The sequence below is a fragment of the Canis lupus genome, chromosome 23 (genome assembly GCF_011100685.1).
Source record: "Canis lupus familiaris isolate Mischka breed German Shepherd chromosome 23, alternate assembly UU_Cfam_GSD_1.0, whole genome shotgun sequence".
NCBI classification, from domain to species: Eukaryota; Metazoa; Chordata; class Mammalia; order Carnivora; family Canidae; genus Canis; species Canis lupus.
Window position 1 is genome coordinate 10,785,967 of NC_049244.1, and position 20,568 is coordinate 10,806,534.

The 20,568-nt window shown below is 39.9% G+C and overlaps 1 protein-coding gene across 1 annotated transcript; it reads left to right on the forward strand.

Annotated features, from left to right (window-relative positions):
• Positions 1-4,406: 4,406 nt before the first annotated feature.
• On the forward strand, positions 4,407-17,606 carry CTNNB1 (catenin beta 1). Its single transcript, NM_001137652.1, is given in 14 exon segments — positions 4,407-4,461; positions 4,893-5,120; positions 5,323-5,576; positions 5,701-5,939; positions 6,028-6,229; positions 7,372-7,516; positions 10,337-10,440; positions 10,519-10,857; positions 11,115-11,273; positions 12,806-12,925; positions 13,542-13,692; positions 13,780-13,901; positions 15,228-15,288; positions 16,323-17,606. Coding segments are annotated over 14 exon segments (2,346 nt in total). The 5' UTR covers positions 4,407-4,448; the 3' UTR covers positions 16,532-17,606.
• The last annotated feature ends 2,962 nt before the right edge of the window (positions 17,607-20,568 follow it).

A 20,568-nucleotide genomic window follows, 5' to 3' on the forward strand; every position in this document is an offset into this window, starting at 1 on the left:
ACCGTGAGTATCATTATTATGGGAATGACAAAAACATTACTTTATGCTAAGTGTATATATTACTTTATAGGTAGGGTAGAGAATAGAGAAGACAATAAAATGAAGAAAAGAGATCATTTGAGAAATGTCTTAATTTTTCCTAGTCACAGGCAGTTCATATTTTTTCTCATAGCCATTTTTACACCTATGTATTTAAAGCTACTACAAAGGGCATTAATGTTAGGACTTTTGGAGGAGCAAAAGTGGCATTAGAACTTTGTTTTTTATTGGCCGGTGTAGGAGGACTCCTCTCTGAATACACAAAGACATAGCTGAGGAGTAAAAGTAGGAAGGAAATTAGAGTTGAGTTGTGATTTAGAATTGTTAGTGATGAATGAAAAGTGCCCAAACAAGAAGATTTGAGATTATACATTTTTTAACAGGCAAGGTTTTAGTAGTGACAGTTAATAAAAATGTGTATGTATGTGCTTTTAGATTTACAAAGCAAGTTTTACTTAGAACTGTTTTTAATCCCTGAGGATTTTTCATAAATTTATCATGCTCCTGAATAGAGTTGTGCTTTCTTACTTGAAAACAGTTAGTGATTGGCTTTGGTTCTTCTAGTGCAGGATATTGGAAAGTGAATTGTTGGTATGAACTGCCAGTATAAAACTGTGACTTTATAATAGATCTGCTTTATTATTTTTTTTAAAGATTTATTTATTTGTGAGAGACCTACAGAGAGAGAGAGAGAGGCAGAGAACATAAGTAGGCTCCCCTCAAGGAACCCGATATGGGACTCGATCCCGGATTCTGGATCCTGGGATCATGCCCTGTGCCAAAGGCAGACACTCAACCACTGAGCCACCCAGGCATCGCTGCTTTATTTTTACATAGCAAAGTCACTCCTAGTTAGTAATACTTGAATTTTGTGACATATAAGGTAATATAATTTGTCCTAATGGAAACTGGAGAAGTAAACTTTAGTGTAAAACATGTATCATGTCAAGAATTCTCACGTAGACTGACAGAAGGCTGTTTCAAGTACACTAGGTGAAGTAGAGGCTCCAGTTCACTCCTTGTGAAATTGAGTAGCAGCTAGTAAGGCTAGTCTTTTATAAAAGTGGTGTTTGCAAGAAACACCATCCTTTTTGTAGCCACGTAATGAATTAATTATGTAATTAATTATAATTATTCTGTAGGAGGGCACAAATATTACATATTATTAATGGTCATTAAGGTGATGTGAGTGTTCATTAGATAATTGTGTCTACTTTCCTGCATATTTGAAATTTTTCCTAATGAAAAAGAAAAACCTAGAATGCTTAAGTAGTCATGTTAGAAAAGCTGAAGGAAAAATTACTCATAAGTAATACTTTGAATAAAGGTATGGATCAGGTTGAACTTTTCACCTAAGTAGAAATTATTATTATATATAGAGGATATATATTTTTTCTATCCCATATCTTGTTAAACCTTTATAGATTTTTAAATAAAAAAAATAATTTTGAGGTAACTGGAAAGAATACATGTTTAAATAACAAAAAGAAAAAGGAAGGATGTATGTATCCATTACCTCACTAAATTGGATAAATGGGCAATCCTGATCACCCTCTTTCTTTGTAAAAGCACCACTTGGTGGGGATAAAGCTGGCAAGACCCAGAGGATTCTAATGTAGTTTGTACTTAGTGATCACTTGTATCTAGGAACATTTAGTACATCATGATTCGTTAGCATCTTCCCCCCCTTTATCTTAAGCTGGTATGTAATGGACTTCTCCCCATTTTTGTTTCCCCTAATTCTTTCTGAAATGCCTATTAGGTGGAGCTTAGATCCCCTAGATCAATCATCTTGTTTCTTTTTATATTGAGCATCTTTCTCCTTTATGCTCTAGGAGTTTTTTTTCCTCAACTTTGGTTATCTAGTGAACTTTTATTATCTCCAGTCTTTTTGAGGGTAATTGGAACGAATGTGTTTCCTTCCCCACCCTTACTCCTATTTTAAAGTTCTGTGTTACTCTGGAGTCAGTTTTTCTGTTGGTTTTTCTTGAACTTTTTCCTTTGATTTTGAAGGTTTTCCTGATGTATTTGGTAAGCCTTGGTTAATTGGGAGCTCTAGGAATGGGCCCCTGATGATTGGGAGGGTGTGGTGGAGAGGAGCCAGCCCTTGAGGTGAAAGTGCTGTCCATAGGAAGAATGAAGAAGGCTTTCTTTTTGGGCAAGATTCTGGCCTACTTCTCTTTGGACAGTATATTCAATTTCTAAAGAAATTTCTAAAGTGAATAGTTCTCATATTTTTGGTAAGTTGGATTTGTCTGCAGAATAATGTGGGAGTGAGTTGGTATATACTGTTAATTATGTAGATCCCCATTTTCCTTCCTGCTTATTTCTATTTCTCAACCCGTTGGAATGACACTTGGCTTCCCTCACTACATAGAATTGTAGTGAAGAGCAAGAATAATTTTTATGTATGCTCCATAAATTTTAAAGTACTATAAAAATAATAGTATTTACAAGACCCCAACATATAAATTGATATCGTAAGTTTGTAATAGGAACTTGCTTTTTTTTTTCCATTGAATCATTATAAATTATGGTCAAAATATATAGGTCAGTCCCCATAAACAGATTTTACCCAGTAACATGGTTAAATGTCTTGTATTTACATCAACAAGGAAACAATACTATAATTTTTTTTTTCCTTAAAACCATATTCACTTGAATCTTGAACAATGTAGCAGTTAGGGGCACAACCCCTGCACAGTCTGAAATCTGCGTGTAACTTTTTACTTGCCAAAAACTTAACTGATAGCTGACTGTTGACCAGAAGCCTTACCAATAACATAAACAGTTGAGTAATGCATATTTTGTATGTATATCATAGTGACTGGTTTCTGAGCCCGGTGGCATTAGCCAAAGGAGGAGCCCAAGATAGAACATATTTTTTTTAAGTCGCCTTTCCGGGAAATATACCTGGGAGCTGGAGTGGAGCTCTCAGTTTCCAGAGAGGTGGAAAAATAAAAGCTAAAATGCAGCTTCAGTGAGTAGAGAACATGGGTATTTCTTAAAGTGTGGTCTGTAGAAATCTTCATTAAAAATTTAGGTTTCTATGCCCCACTCTAGTCCTGTTGAATCAAAACGTTAAACACGTAATCCCACTTGGTATCTTAAAAGATTCTTATTGACAGGAATCACCTTTATTATTTTCTGACCTTCATTTTGTCATGTAAAAAAAGATCATCAGTTGTGTTTCTACTGTGGACACTAAACAATTGTATCCATAACTCTTGTTATCTTTACATATCAAGTGACCTTTGTGGCTATAAAAATCTAGTACTGCAAGAGCAATTTTAGGAATAATTAACACATGCTTCCTTTACATAGAGCACATAGGACTTCAGAGTGTAGTTTCCAACTTCTTTAAACATTTAAACTCCTTTTTACATGGATAGAGTACTCACTTCATGCTTAAATATTTTAGTCCATATCTTTACATATTGGTAAACCAATATGTTAAGTTGTAGTGTAAGATGAACTTGTTTACGGGAATACTTTGTGATAAAGGAAATGTTATTATTAGGAATATCTGGTGGTTGTGAGCCTTTACAAGACCCACAGTTCTAATTTGCAAGTAGTTTCCCATGTGATTCAGTGTTTTCCTATTACACAGTGAGGCCAAAATGTAAACATAGATGCTAGGATTTACATATATATAAATTATGTATTTATATATATAGTACTTTTGTAATATATATATATTTTTTGTAATGATCAAAACAGCATTCTGGTCGGTAATAGTTGTATTTATAATACATCCATACTATAAATTTGAACTAGACAGATTTTACTAAAAGGGTGATTATTGTGTTGCAGATTTACATTTGAAAAGTAATTTTAGTTAGTAACAGATCTCAAACCCAGTGTTCTGATCCAGTCAGCAAAACCTACTTTGTATTTTAGATGTCTTTGTATTCTATCAGGAAAGAAAAACCATTAGTGAAAATCTAGTTTTTTTTTAAAGTCCATGTCCAGTCTCACCAGAAAGATCTCTGAATTTTTCAGTGAAAGAAGTTAAAAAGAGAGGGGAGAGGTATTTTGGGAATTCGAGGAGTTATTTCCTACCTTGGCTTTCACTATAAATTTTCTTCCTCCTCAACAATAATTAAGCTTTCTGACATCCTGAATAACTGTAATTTGTATTTCTACCTAAAAAGAGGTGTTTACTAAAAGAGGTTCAGCAGTGGTGGAGCTGTGGGGAGTGTATTAAGGAGACCATGGAGTCTGGCTTTCACTCTCACATGGTAAAGGGGGATTTGGGGGCTTTTTGTGGATATAATCCATGATGTTTAGCAGGTCATCCTAGTGACTTAAAAGTACTAAAAACTAATTTTAAATCCTAATGACTTGATTAACTCTTTTAGGGTACCTGAAGCACACCATACAACGGTTTTGAAAATCCTGTGTGGGGAATGGCTACCCAAGGTTTGTATCAAAAGTCTTTAGTTACTGAATCGGGGCTCTGCTTCATTGCCATTAACCCAGTCTGGCTCAGATCCCCCTGCTTTACTCTCTCCCTGCTTACTTGTCAGGCTACCTTTTGCTCCATTTTCTGCTCACTCCTCCTAATGGCTTGGTGAAATAGCAAACAAGCCACCAGCAGGAATCTAGTCTGGATGACTGCTTCTGGAGCCTGGATGCAGTACCATTCTTCCACTAATTCAGTGAGTAACTGTTAGGTGGTCCCTTAAGAGTATAGATATTTCATCACTGAGCTAATCCTGGCTATCGTTGTTTATTCTTGGCTGACTTTCAGATTTGACTATTTCTAACAATATTTCAATGGGTCATCACAGATATTTTAATGAATATAACATCTCCATGGTGGTAATGCTAATATTGTTTGATTTTTATAGCTGATTTGATGGAGCTGGACATGGCCATGGAGCCAGACAGAAAAGCAGCTGTTAGTCACTGGCAGCAACAGTCTTACCTGGATTCTGGAATCCATTCTGGTGCCACTACCACAGCTCCTTCTCTCAGTGGTAAAGGCAATCCCGAGGAAGAAGATGTGGATACCACCCAAGTCCTGTATGAGTGGGAACAGGGCTTTTCTCAATCCTTCACTCAAGAACAAGTAGCTGGTAAGTATTTTATTGCCTTAATAAAAGTTAGAAGGCAATTTTAAGAATGATTCTTTAAAAAGTTAGTATGTAATAGCTTAAATAAAATGGTGTGGTAAAGAAAACATGGAGTGATTGTAATGTTACCTTTACCACTTAGGGTAGCACAAATTCAGGTGAATGCTGAATTATGGACAGTGAGTGTTGAATTTATTTTTTCCAGATATTGATGGTCAGTATGCAATGACTCGAGCTCAGAGGGTGCGGGCTGCTATGTTCCCTGAGACATTAGATGAAGGCATGCAGATCCCATCTACACAGTTCGATGCTGCTCATCCTACTAATGTCCAGCGTTTGGCTGAACCATCACAGATGCTGAAACATGCAGTTGTAAATTTGATTAACTATCAAGATGATGCAGAACTTGCCACACGTGCAATCCCTGAACTGACAAAACTGCTAAATGATGAGGACCAGGTAAGTAAGGACATGGCTAGCTTTTAATCTGCTTTAAAGGAAACTCTCAAGGAGCCTCAGAATGTTTATCCGGTATCAGTATTTGAAAATCATAATTCTGTCTCTTAATTCCTATACATTATAGGTGGTGGTTAATAAGGCTGCAGTTATGGTCCATCAGCTTTCTAAAAAGGAAGCTTCCAGACACGCCATCATGCGTTCTCCTCAGATGGTGTCTGCTATTGTACGCACCATGCAGAATACAAATGATGTGGAAACAGCTCGCTGTACTGCTGGGACCTTGCACAATCTTTCTCATCATCGTGAGGGCTTGCTGGCCATCTTTAAGTCTGGGGGCATTCCTGCCCTGGTGAAGATGCTTGGGTAAGAAAACATGGTTAGGATGCTTGAAGCTAAGGAGGAGAAGGGTGCCATCACAGCCTTTCTGATGAGGCTTTTTTTTTCTTCCCAGTTCACCAGTGGATTCTGTATTATTTTATGCCATTACAACTCTCCACAACCTTTTATTACATCAAGAAGGAGCTAAAATGGCAGTGCGTTTAGCTGGTGGACTGCAGAAAATGGTTGCCTTGCTCAACAAAACAAATGTTAAATTCTTGGCTATTACAACAGACTGCCTTCAGATTTTAGCTTACGGGAATCAAGAAAGCAAGGTAAAAGAATTTTTCTGAGTATGGCTCATGGAGCATTGGGGAATCCAGTGTCATGTCCTTCTGTGGACTCTTGCACATTCTTTGTATGCCTCACCCTTTGTGTGTATCCTAGAAAAAAAGCTGGACATCTCTTTTTCTTTAAATATTTGTTTATATAAGGCTAGGTGATAAGGATATAGTGGGCATACTTAGAGCTTTCATACTTAGGTGGAAGATAGGCACTAATTAGAGATAATAACCTAATTACTATTTAATTCATGTATCTGGAAGAAGTAGAGGGGCTGTGATAGCATATACGTGAACCACACCCTGCTTGGAAGGTTTAGAGAGACCAGTGGAAGGAAGTGATAGTGGAGTTCAGTTCACAAGGATGAGGAAAGACTGACTAGGTGAAGGTGAGAGAGAGGAATTGACACCTTTGAAAGTCCTACTGAGAGAGGAGAGGGATGAATTTACAGAGTAAAGAAGAGGAAAGGTTTGAGATGAGAGTATTGAGATTAGCAGGGAAGGTCCTTCAGGGCCTTGTAGAATATGTTTTTAAAAAGTAATGGAAAGCAGTTCAGTATCAGCAGAGGCATGAAGTGAGGAGATTTGTTTTTAGAAAATCAGGATAGTTTGGAAGTAGGGGTCTGCAGGAAAGTAAAGGGCAAGAATGAGTAATTATTTTATGATACTTCATTTTAAGTAGGTGAATAATGATTAGGAAAAGCCAAGAGCCAAATCATTAGGAGTTCTAAGCACCTGTTCTGGCTCAAATTTTCAAGAAATCTGCTTTGATATACCATTGATATATGGACAGTACTGTTGCATACCAACATGGTTTCTGTTTCTTTTGTTCTGATCAGTGTGAGAGGAAGAATATTGGGGAAAAGTTGAGATATTCTTGGGAGTACTGGGATGCCTGAATTTGAGTGGAATGGTGTAAGAGGGGCTAAACGTGGTCCCAGTATGGGAATCTGGGGTAATGGGGTTCAGGGATATATTTAGGTCAATGGCAAGCTGGCTGAAATTCTTGTATGATAAAAATGGGTTGGTAATGTGGCTTTTCTTGGGCATATGGTGAATGTTCCAAGTAGTGTGGCTTTTCTTGGGCATATGGTGAATATTCCAAGACTAACAATATTATATACACATCTTTTTAGCTGATCATTCTGGCTAGTGGTGGACCTCAAGCTTTAGTAAATATAATGAGGACCTACACTTACGAGAAACTCCTGTGGACCACAAGCAGAGTATTGAAGGTGCTGTCTGTCTGCTCTAGTAATAAACCAGCTATTGTAGAAGCAGGTAAGTATTCTGAGTGTCATGTGTATAGCATATTATAGTTCTAATTAGATTACTTGTCTTAGGAAAAGGGTAATACAACTTGACCTTAATGGGCTGAAACTGAATAGAACCAGTTTGCAGCCAAGATCACATTCAAAATATATGTGCTACTTGACACCTTGCATTGGTGCTGTTTAAGCCTCATTTAGATAGAGTTCTTGTTAGCCATCAAAAATGATGGCTGATTACTTGGCACTCTATGTTATGTGCGTGTTAGTAGCAGAGGAAAGGAATAGGTGGACCAACCAGGGCCTTTTGTTTTTTTATCATAAAGATAGTTACTCTTTAGCTACCTAGCATCAGTTCTTTCTTAACCCACTTAATAGTATTTACCTGGACTCTGAAACCAAGTTTCATATCAAAATTGGAAGAGGAGAAATATGAAAGCATTTATTAGAAGAAAATACTGGGAATAAAGTGTAGGGTTGGTAACACCTATTTTTCTCACTTGTCTAGAGTAATTTGAGAATTTGTGGGAGAGAGGGGCATTATGATTACCCAGGATAGCAGCTGGCACTGAGACAGACAGGTGTGGCTGCATTCATATTCAATAAGGGGATGAAATTCTGCCAGCTATTCCAGAAATACGAGGAGTGCTTGCAGAAAAATGCAGAGTTTTGGATTTAATTGGAATCCTTGGAGTGAAGTGATAACGTCAGTAGATAGCTGGAAATGTGTATGGGACTGGGGACCTAGGTGTCTCCATTTTAAGAAGTTAGCTAGGTTATTCTGCTGTTCATTTGTGTGTTCTGAAGATATTCAGCACCTGTGTTTCAAGCACTGGAATAAGCACGTGGTCTGCATTGGCTAACCAAGCAGATAGGGCCCCTGCATTTATTCTTCCATTCTGTGAGAGTGACAAAAATATGTAAAAGATGGGGGCATTACAACCAAGAATGAATTCTGTAGGGGAGAAAGGAACAGCAAATATGGATACAGAATTAACAGGGAGGGAGGAAGGAGGGAGCTTCCCTGAGAAAGGGATGTACAGTGGGATTGCTGGATGAGAAAACACTTGTTAGTTATATGAGAAGTGGGGATTAGATGCCTTCCAGGCAGAGAAAAACATGTGCTGTGTCCTAAAGGTAAGAAAGAGCCTGTTGATCTCTAAGTGCTAAAGAGGAAGAGTGTGTAACTAGAATTTAATGAGTAATGAGTGAGTAGCCCAGAATGAGGTTGATGGGCTAGGCAAGGACCATATTTGCAGGACTTTCTAGGCCTGTAAGATGTTCATTCCTGCCGTATTTCAGCTTTAGAACCACAGATGTAGAATATTTAGTTCAGTTTGTAGTGTCAGGTGGGATCCAAATTCTAAAGGGTTCCTTAATGTTACGCTAAAGAATGTGGCCTTTGTTTTATAGAAGATGAGAAGTTACTAAATGGAACTACCAGGATAGGTTGGTTAATATTTGGAACAAGGTAATTTAAGATGTGAAAATATTCAGAGTGACTATAAAATGCAGGGGAAGACTAGGCTAGAAATTTGGGAGTTGACCTGTCAGTGTAGGTGGAAAGGGGGTGTGTGCCCCAGAGGCATCTGCACAGGACTCTTATCTTAACCTTAGGCCTGCTGAATCACTGTGTGTTTTCAAAGTCTATGGGCTATTCTGATAAGCAGTTTGGGGTTGAGATCATCCACCCTGTTAGAGTGAATAGTAAAGGGAGGGAATGAAATCTGTGAGGGGAAAGAAGGTTGAGGGGAATCTAGTCATTTAACGAATGTTGAGCATTAGCCTTATGCAGGTCCCTGTGTTAGTAGCTGGAGGTGCTATGAGGAAGGAACCAGATAGGGATGATCCTTGTCTTGTAGAAGAGGTGACTTAATTTTAAAACAGACTGAAAAGGGGTACTTGACTGGCTCAGTTGGTAGAGCATGTGACTCTTCATCTCCAGGTTCATGAGTTCAAGCCCCACGTTGTCTGTGGAGCCTACTTAAGATTAAAATAATAATAAGATAAAAAATAAAACAGACCTGAAAAGATGAACAGGGAGACAAGGAAAGTATCTCACTACATTCAGAAGTGATTTCGTAGGAGAGAGATGGGTGAAGTTAACCCATTATGTGGGGAATTAAGCTTCCATTTAGACTTCTCAATCAATATAAAGGTCTTTTCTTAGGGTCCTAAACCTTCCTGACATGTGTTTTAGAGTCAGCATCTTTCATGTAATCCTTGGTAATAAGTGTTCCCATGCCTTGTTGAGTTGGTCTTACATAGTTTCCTCAGGTCTTTGCTGCTTTGCTCAGATGTCACTGAGGTGCCCTCATTACACTACTTGAAATTGTAGCCCCCACCCTCTTGTGTTGTTTTTTTTTCCATAGCACTTAACATCATCTGGCATACTATGGAGTTTCAGTTTATTAACTGTATTTGTTTATTGTCTGCCTCCAGCTAGACTGTGAGCTCCACGAGAGTAGGGACCTTAGAATATTTTGCCCATTGGTACAGCTCCAACTCAAAACAGGGCCTGGTATTGGTCAGTATTTTTGGGATGATTGAATGGATGAAAGGAAATAATACGAATATTACCTAAGGAGGACAGTGGAGATAACAGAGGCTTTTTCCACATAGGGAGGAACAGTACTCGATAAGTTGTCACTAGTTGAGGTGAATTAGAAAAGAAAGGGAAACTGAGCAACAGCCTAACAAATGAAATAAAGGACTTAGATGGAGGGGGTAAACTTTGGCAGTAACAAGGGACATTCTCTAAGACTAGAGAAGACAGTGCTGATAGGACTTGCCAGCTAACGGCCATCACCTTAGATCTTTTTTCATATCTTAGGTGGAATGCAGGCTTTAGGGCTTCACCTGACAGATCCAAGTCAACGTCTTGTTCAGAATTGTCTTTGGACTCTAAGGAATCTATCAGATGCTGCAACTAAACAGGTAAATTTTGAGTATGCCAGTGCCTTGGTGATAGAATTAAGATGAATATGTACTGAGCATTTGTTTTTATGTCCATAGGAAGGGATGGAAGGTCTTCTTGGGACTCTTGTTCAGCTTCTGGGCTCAGATGATATAAATGTGGTCACGTGTGCAGCTGGAATTCTTTCTAATCTCACTTGCAATAATTATAAGAACAAGATGATGGTCTGCCAAGTGGGTGGTATAGAGGCTCTTGTGCGTACTGTCCTTCGTGCTGGTGACAGGGAGGACATTACTGAGCCTGCCATCTGTGCTCTTCGTCATCTGACCAGCCGACACCAGGAAGCAGAGATGGCCCAGAATGCTGTTCGCCTTCACTATGGACTGCCAGTTGTGGTTAAACTCCTGCACCCACCATCCCATTGGCCTCTAATAAAGGTAAACTGTCAATCAAAAATAGGTTGCAGAATTGAAAATGATCCACCTCTAGCTATTGGATGGCTGTCTAGGCATAAGGGATTAGCAAGTACGAATCCTATTCCTTAGTAAATAGGAAGTATGGCTGGGGTGGGGTTCTGAAGTATTTTCAAAGTCTGTGCTACTTTTAGGTGATACCAGTAGTGTGGTGGGAATTTTAAGCTAAGAAGATGATTTTGTTGAGTTACATGCCCATCCTTTATTCTCCTTATCTACAGGCTACTGTTGGATTGATTCGAAATCTTGCCCTTTGTCCAGCAAATCATGCACCTCTGCGTGAGCAGGGTGCCATTCCACGACTAGTTCAGTTGCTGGTTCGTGCCCATCAGGATACCCAGCGCCGTACATCTATGGGTGGAACACAGCAGCAGTTTGTGGTAGGTAAATCTGAATAGTGACACCTGGCTATTTAAGAGGAATGCATAAATTCATAGGATCCTGAATTCTTTGGTCATTGGTTCCCTCCATCTTCCTGCCTGCAGGGCTGTTTGCTAATGATTTAAAAAAAAAAAAAACTGACTTGTTTCTGTAGCTGCAGAAAAGATAAAGGAATAATGTGGCTCTTAGTGATGTTGATTTTGACCTCTCCATTAAGTCATCAGTCTTACAAAGAAAGCATGGGTGTTACGTACTGCTGTGGGGTTAGGCACTTCATACAGTGTTTTCATCTAATCCATACAGAGGTTCACCTTCTTAGGAAGTAGCAGAACCATAATTTGAATCCAAGTCCATCTGATTTCAGAGCCCTTATTCCCCATTAGAACACGAATTTTGCCTGTAAGTATGTAACACACTTTTTTACTATGTCTTCCAGAAATGGTTTAAACCATTTTCACAGACCTAAGGATACTAATAAATTTCGAGAATAAGTAGCATTTCTGGAATCTTTACCCAGATTGATAATCTCAGCCTAAAGTTTTGATGTCAGCTTTGCAGTCTTTAAAAAGCGTCGTTACAAGTATCTAAAGAGAAATTTATTCCTTAGAATTTATTTTTGAAGATTCAGGTCTTCAAAGAGTTTTCTCTTATTTAATTAGGTTACTTTAGAAAACAGGAGCCTACCAGAACAGATTTTGGCCATCTCCTATTGCTAGTTATGTGTATGCCCTCATCATAGGGCTTTGCCTTTCTCTATTTGTTCCTTTTGGTATTGGCCTGTCTCCAGGAGGTGGCTTACAAGAATGCAAAAGATACCTTTTATTTTCAGTGTTTTGTCTAGGAAGAAAGGAGTATTTGTGTCTTTATAAAAATCAAGTTTTGTGTCTTTATGAAAATCAAAAAGCCACTAGAAGCAGAATCATAACCTTTTTTAAAACTCAGGAACAGGGAAAACGGATAGTACCTACATTTTGCAAAAACTAACTTCCTTCTCTCATGTAGACTACCCGTCAGATAGTTTTGGAGGTTGTGAGGAGTGGGTCTTCCACTTGACAGCTCAATAGAATTTTAGCGGTTGGTGATAAAACTTTCCTTGGCTTGCACCCAATACACATAGATACACAAAAATAGAGGGAACATATGGAAGAAAAGCATTTGTCAGTCTGTGCATTAATTTCCCATCCTTGTGTATCTTATATATATTCCTTTTACCTAAAGTGGTTGGTGTCTTGACTGTAAGAAAGTTATATTTGGGATTCTGAGTATTTCAAAGCTGTATTTCCTGTGTTCAGTATGGGTGTGGGGGAGGGGTGCAGCTTGAAATCAGTGCCATCATGAGGCCCCCCCCATGTCCATAATGTTCAGTCATGGAATCCTCTTTCATTCCTAACCCATTTGCAAATTCTGAGGGAATCTTGGGTGTATAATGTGAATAACTAGTCTAGGTAATGTTACTCCAAAAGAAAACCTTTTCATTTATTGACTTTAGAGAAGAGAATACCCTATTTGTTAACCATGTTTCTTTTGGTAGGAGGGGGTCCGTATGGAAGAAATTGTTGAAGGTTGTACTGGAGCCCTTCATATCCTAGCTCGGGATGTTCACAACCGAATCGTAATCAGAGGACTAAATACCATTCCATTGTTTGTGCAGGTATGTTGATTTCATGTGAAGTGTTCTAGATTTTATGAGTCTATAAATAAAATTTCAGGATTTTAATGAAAAGCAAAATTTCAGAAAATTGGGGACCAAGGTAAGGGCAGTTTTTCATCTATCTCCATTTATAATGACAACACTCTGCTCATATGCCCCCTGCCAATGAATGACAAATGGAATCTCTGTAGTGTTTGCTCTTTTTGTTGAGTACATTTAATTTTATGAAAAGTCCCTTTGTTTTTTGGGGCAGTAGGAGAAGCATTGGGACTAGAGCCTGAAGAAGGAGGATACGTCATAGTCTGTTTTTTGGGGTACTGAGTTTTGGAGCTCGGAGAGCTGATACGGGTTGCCAGAGACAGGCCTCCAGCCACTTCCTGTTTTGCCAAATCCAAGCTCAACTAAAACTGAAGAAAGGGTTTGTAGCCAAAAATAGTCTAGAAAAGCTGTGTTCAAGAGCATCAAATACCTGAGAACATAAAGTTCGAGAACATGATTTAATGCAAATACTATAAATGCCTTGTTTTCTCTGAATTGGGAATGTTTGCACCATAATGGGGTGCTTGCTGTTTCTTCCTTAGATTTAATTAGGTTTTGTTTGTGTTTTTCTCCTTAGCTGCTTTATTCTCCCATTGAAAATATCCAAAGAGTAGCTGCAGGGGTCCTCTGTGAACTTGCTCAGGACAAGGAGGCTGCAGAAGCCATTGAAGCGGAGGGAGCCACAGCTCCTCTGACAGAGTTACTTCACTCTAGGAACGAAGGTGTAGGTAAGTAGAAGAGCCAGAACCTTTAGCTCATATATACAGGAAAGCCTCAGCTTTTCCTCAGGGGCTTTTTTTCCTGTCCTCTCCCAGCAACATATGCAGCTGCTGTTTTGTTCCGAATGTCTGAGGACAAGCCACAGGATTACAAGAAACGGCTTTCGGTTGAGCTGACCAGTTCTCTCTTCAGAACGGAGCCAATGGCTTGGAATGAGGTAGGCCATATGGACATGTTTATTTGGTAGCGTGTGGTTTCCCCTCCAAATGCTCGCACACATTTATTTGCATTGTGTCCCTGGCTTGAATATCTGTCCTTTCTGCTACTTTAGCAGCCGCTGTGAGAAAGAACCACAGCTTTATTTAAAAAAAAAAAAAAAATTATTCATGAGAGACACAGAGAGCAAGAGAGAAAGAGAGAGAGGCAGAGACACAGGCAAAGGGAGAAGCAGGCTCCATGCAGGGATCCCAACGGAGGGCTCGATCCTGGGTCTCCAGGATCACGCCCTGGGCTGAAGGCAGGGCTAAACTGCTGGGCCACCGGGGCTGCCCAGAACCACAGCTTTAAACAGACTATTCAGAATAAATAATGCTGCTTAACATTAGAATTTGTGAGGGACATGGGTGGAAAAAATATCAGCTTAAAGCTTCTCTTTCTAAAGAGATGCTTTTCCAAAAGGGAAATATGTTTCCTTTTAAGGAAAGAGGCACTCTATTCTGTTAGCTGGAGGTCAATTTATTGATGTGGTCTCTTTAAATTTTCAGTTTTTCATCTACTTTTCTATTTGAAATTCTGTGAATTTGTCCTCAGTACAGAATTGTTCTTGATGGACACCTAGGTGGCTCAGTAGTTGAGCATCTGCCTTCAGCTCAGGGCATGATCCTAGGGTCCTGGTATCAAGTCCTGCATCAGGCTTCTCGCAGGGAGCCTACTTCTCCCTCTGCCTATGTCTCTGCCTCTCTCTCTGTGTCTCTCATGAATAAATATTAAAAAGAATTGTTCTTTAAACATTAGAACCACGCTGAAAGTTCATTCAGTTATGCTACATAGTCATACAGTGGATTATATGAATGGAAAGAGATCCTGTAGATTGTTAGGTGAAAAGAAAAGCAGATTGTCAAACAGTGAGTAATGTGTTAATTGGGTTTTTAATGGGCAGTGTTAACATGTTCCAGCTTGGGCTGTGTACTTCCCCAAACCTGTTCCTCTCCCAGTCTTCCCATCTAGTTGCTCAGGCTTAAAGTCTTCTTTCATAGAACATATCCTGTTTGTCAGCAACTCCTGTTGGAGAGAGACACCTTGCCTGTTTTGTTGACTATTACATTTGTTGAAAGAAATTAGTGAATATTTTTAATACTGTGTATAATGACAAAACATGTTGCTCTGGGTATCAGGAGTTAATCTTTGAGGGGTGGAGTTTGAAGTATTTCTGTGAGTTCTTTGTTCCCTCTATAATCTGAAAATAAGTTTTCAGAATGTTAGAGAGTATACTTGAGAATTTTCATTTTTGTTTTGTTTCCTTACCTTGTACCTGTTTATCTAGACTGCTGATCTTGGACTTGATATTGGTGCCCAGGGAGAACCCCTTGGATATCGCCAGGATGGTATGTGTCTCAGATTTCTTGATTAATTCCAGGTCAAGCCCAAGCTCCCAAAGCTTTATCAGAAGAGCTGGTTTGCTCATCTGGGAAACCAGTGTTGGCAGGAGAGTAGTGGCAGCAGTTAAAGGCACGTCTGAAATTCCAGAGTCAGCAGCAGTAGCTCTTGTGGAGCCTAGGGAATTCTGGGCCGCACACTGAGCTGGCAGCAGGATCACACCAACAAATACGAGTCATGACTACGGGGCTTCTGCAGCTTAGGATATTACAAGTTGCTTTTGTGTTCCCTTTTTTGGTCAGATATGCTGTAATATCTGTGCCTGCCGCCCACCCAGGAAGTGAGAGGATGGGAAACTCAGGCCCAGGCTCAGATCTGGGTTGGGTCTACACAGTTCTATTATCAGGGTGTTAGAAAAGCTCATTCAACTCTGGGTAATAGAGATGGAGCAGGGGGTAGACCGTGAACAAATGCAACTATTCCCCTTATGTTTATAATCTCATGTGGGTTTTCCTACTGCATCTCATAGAGCTGTCTTATGTGACAGATACATAAATGTCAACCCTTAATGTAAAGGTTTCATTGGAAACAGCAGCTTGAATTTTCTCAGTACTTTTCTGTCACTGGACTTTGTAACAGATAGATTACATCTGTCAGACCGCCTTGCTTTTTCTTTCATCTCTTGCCCATGACTTGTTGATCCCTGAGCATCATACACACAGTAGACTGCTTGCTGCCCTTCCTCAGGGATTTTGTTTCTCTACCTAAGCAAACACAGAATGTTCAGTGGTAAAATGGATGGTGTGGTTAGAACCTACAGATCTGCCTCTGATGGAAACAGACTTTGTATAGCCTCGTGGGTGGCCTGGCACTGAGTAATGACTTGGTTGAAGAAGGCTAGAAAGGCCTGCTTTCTGAGACAAGTTCACTGCCGTTGAGGTTACACTGCCGTTGAGGTTACACCTCAGTGGTAACTTTATATGTCTTTCTCTTCTTTCCCTCTGTCCTTTGACCCTTTTTGTTGCCACCCCGACTCTTCTAGATCCCAGCTATCGTTCTTTTCACTCTGGTGGATATGGCCAGGATGCCTTGGGTATGGACCCCATGATGGAGCATGAGATGGGTGGCCACCACCCTGGTGCTGACTATCCAGTTGATGGGCTGCCAGATCTGGGGCATGCCCAGGACCTCATGGATGGGCTGCCTCCAGGCGACAGCAATCAGCTGGCCTGGTTTGATACTGACCTGTAAATCATCCTTTAGGTAAGAAGTTAAAAAAAGCCAGTTTGGGTAAAATACTTTTACTCTGCCTACAGAACTTGAGAGAGACTTGGTTGGTAGGGTGGGAGTGGTTTAGGCCTATTTGTAAATCTGCCACCAAAACAGATACGTACTTTGAAAGGAGATGTCTTAGAACATTTGAATGTTCTCAGATTTCTGGTTGTTAAGTGGTCATGTGTGGAAGTTATTAACTTTAATGTTTTTTGCCACAGCTTTTGCAACTTAATACTCAAATGAGTAACATTTGCTGTTTTAAACATTAATAGCAGCCTTTCTCTCTTTATACAGCTGTATTGTCTGAACTTGCATTGTGATTGGCCTGTAGAGTTGCTGAGAGGGCTCGAGGGGTGGGCTGGTATCTCAGAAAGTGCCTGACACACTAACCAAGCTGAGTTTCCTATGGGAACAATTGAAGTAAACTTTTTGTTCTGGTCCTTTTTGGTCGAGGAGTAACAATACAAATGGATTTTGGGAGTGACTCAAGAAGTGAAGAATGCACAAGAATGGATCACAGGATATGGAATTTATCAAACTCTAGCCTTGCTTGTTAAATTTTTTTTTTAAATATCTGTAATGGTACTGACTTTGCTTGCTTTGAAGTAGCTCTTTAATTTTTTTGCAGTAACTGTTAGTTTTTTAAGTCTCTCGTAGTGTTAAGTTATAGTGAATACTGCTACAGCAATTTCTAATTTTTAAGAATTGAGTAATGGTGTAGAACACTAATTCATAATCACTCTAATTGTAATCTGAATAAAGTGTAACATTGTGTAGCCTTTTTGTATAAAATAGACAAATAGAAATGGTCCAATTAGTTTCCTTTTTAATATGCTTAAAATAAGCAGGTGGATCTATTTCATGTTTTTGATCAAAAACTTTATTTGGGATATGTATGGGTAGGGTAAATCAGTAAGAGGTGTTATTTGGAACCTTGTTTTGGACAGTTTACCATTTGCCTTTTATCCCAAAGTTGTTGTAACCTGCTGTGATACGATGCTTCAAGAGAAAATGCGGTTATAAAAATGGTTCAGAATTAAACTTTTAATTCATTCGATTGTGTCACCTTTTTCTCCTTTTCATTAAATGGTTTGTGAGGATACTTCAATCCTGAGGAAAACACACAGAGTGAAAAAGTTGAAGTTGTAATGAGAGAGAGCCCCTTACCTCTAGATGGGATTGTTTGCCAACTTTAACAGTGGGCCCTGGGTTAAATTGCACCAGAAACCTCAATTCAGAGGCATGTAATGTGGTCTTTGGGCTACGTAGAACCCAGCTGAAAGCCAGATAGGCTTCCCCCACTTCAGACACCATCAGAAGGTACCTTTCCATTAAGGTAATAATGAAGAATTATAACTACCTGGATTTGGATTTCAAGCACCTTCACATAAATGTGACTTATTTGGAGAGGGGAATTCCTTCAGCTCCACTTTGAACTGAAAACTAAGATGGTTTAAGTGATGTTTATCTTGAACGTAATCAGACCAGAATGAGCCTTCTTCTACCTGTCTGCCAGGTAATCCTGTCATCCTGGTGCTAGATCTGACAAGCTTAGTTCATCCCTAAGGACAGAGTCAGTAGACCTGTTGTGACTTGTGTTTTGGTCTTTAGAAAGTGACACTGTTTTGTGCTTAGGGGGAGCAGTTTGAGTTATCAGGCATTACTATTTGATTAAGATCATGACTATTAGATAAACATGTTCACTTTCTTTTGGTTGAAGTTCTATGAAAGCACCTGTGGTCTAAAGTGTAATTGGGATTGGAGACGAGAGCCTGTACCTGGTGAAGTGGTTGGTTTTAGGTTCCTTCCAGTGCATGACAGAACCATGCCAGCATAACCAGAAGCTTCACTTCATATAAGGTACCCCAGCATGGCGTTTCACTTAAAGAACTTCAAAAATCAGAAAACATTTTCAGAGCTTTGCCTAAATTCTTTATAGTTTTGAAGTTCCACTTAAGAATGTAAAGTTCATTAGAAACTACAAATACCCACCATTTGCTTCAACGTGGATGGAACTGGAGGGTATTATGCTGAGTGAAGTAAGTCAATCAGAGAAGGACAAACATTGTATGTTCTCATTCATTTGGGGAATATAAATAACAGTGAAAGGGAATATAAGGGAAGGGAGAAGAAATGTGTGGGAAATATCAGAAAAGGAGACAGAACATAAAGACTCCTAACTCTGGGAAATGAACTCTAGGGGTGGTGGAAGGGGAGGAGGGTGGGGGTGAATGGGTGACGGACACTGAGGGGGGCACTTGACGGGATGAACACTGTTATTCTGTATGTTGGTAAATTGAACACCAATAAAAAATTTATTTAAAAAAAAAAAAAGAATGTAAAGTTCAGGGTAGCCCCGGTGGCGCAGCAGTTTGGCACCGCTTGCAGCCTGGGGTGTGATCCTGGTGACCCAGGATCGAGTCCCACATCGGGCTCCCTGCATGGAGCCTGCTTCTCCCTCTGTCTGTGTCTCTGCGTCTATGAATAAATAAATAAAATCTTAAAAAAAAAAAAAAAGTAAAGTTCATCTGATTCAACAAGGTGATTCTGCAAGTATTCCATAATACAAAGGCCAAGACATTTGGGAAAAAGGAGAGGGCAAGGCTTGCTCTACCAGTGGTCACTGCCTAACTAGGAGTGTAGAGGTAGTTAACATTGGTTGGTACAGAGGCAAATATGGAATAAGGGGAGAATGGAAGATGTGAACATAGTACTTTAGAGGTCGTACTGGAGGTCAGTGCGAAAGGGGCTTTTTAGTAAAGGATGGAAAAATTGGTGACCGTTTGGAAAAAATGCAGGGAAAAAAAAACTCCATATAAAGACAAGTAGGATCAGTATTAATGATTTTTCTTTTGCCTCAAACTCCATTATTGTGGCTTGGGAGATTACTGCATGACTGCCCAGGTGTCCAATAATTGCTATGTTCATACAAGAGAATGGCTGTCCTGCAGTAGAGAACTACAGCTTCACACAGCAGTGTGTGGATCCTGCAAACATACTGACCAAAAGCAAGTCATAAATGCATGCTGTAGGACTTCGTTGATTAAATTAAAGGACAAACTAGAGGACATCACCCATGGATGGTAAAAACAAAAGCAAGCTACTACAGAAATCAGAGTAGTGGTTACCTGAGGACAGGGGGCACCTGACAATTGATCCCATTGCAGTGTCCACCACTTAGCTGAAGAAAGAAGCTCTTCTGTGTTGGAACAGATGTTCTAGACTTGAGGCTTCAATCTGGTTATTTGAATCCTTGATGGTGAAAGATCTTAAGATAAAAATGCTTTTTAATTTTTGTTTTGATTTCTGTAATAAAAACAGGTCTGAATCATGCTGTTTGGTTTATAAAGTGCTGAGAGTGCCCTGTTGATGGCCATTGTTCTGTCCTCTTAGAATTTAAGACGGCCTTACCTTGAGTGAATTCCCCCACCAGCTGCAATTGCAGAGTTGAGAGGCAAGGCCAAGAGGATCATGCTGCTTGTTCCTCCTCTGTGGGCAGGCTGAGGGGGGGGGGGTTCCTTTGCCCTCCCCACCCCAAAAAGTAAGCTAGGGGCAAGTGACAGGCCACCTCTCTCACCTGTACGGAAGGGACTGAGATGGTCACTTCAGGACTTCATACTTCCCTGGTCCTCCTTCGAGGCTGTGACATCTTCTGTATTCCTTCCTCAGCCCCATTGAAGTATGAGGTTTTCAGGGCCTCCTGAACTTTGGGTGGTCTTGTCCTTGCCCCACATCCCTCCCAGTTCCTTCCTGGAGCTCCTATCTCAGCTCCTGCATATAGCCATAGATTCTGCCACTATTTTTTTCTGTCACGGGAGTGGGGGGGGGAGTGGGGGGGGGCGGGGGGAGAAAAGCGGATCTTCAAGCCGAGATAGGAGAGACCCAGTTCCTCTCTCCTTGGCCAAGAGCTTTAGTAGCCCCCAGAGTTTCCCCTTCCTGAGCTGTGTCACAGGGATAAACCTGTCTGTGGTCACAGAACTGACCTGAGAATCTCGTGAGGTCATCTGAAAAGC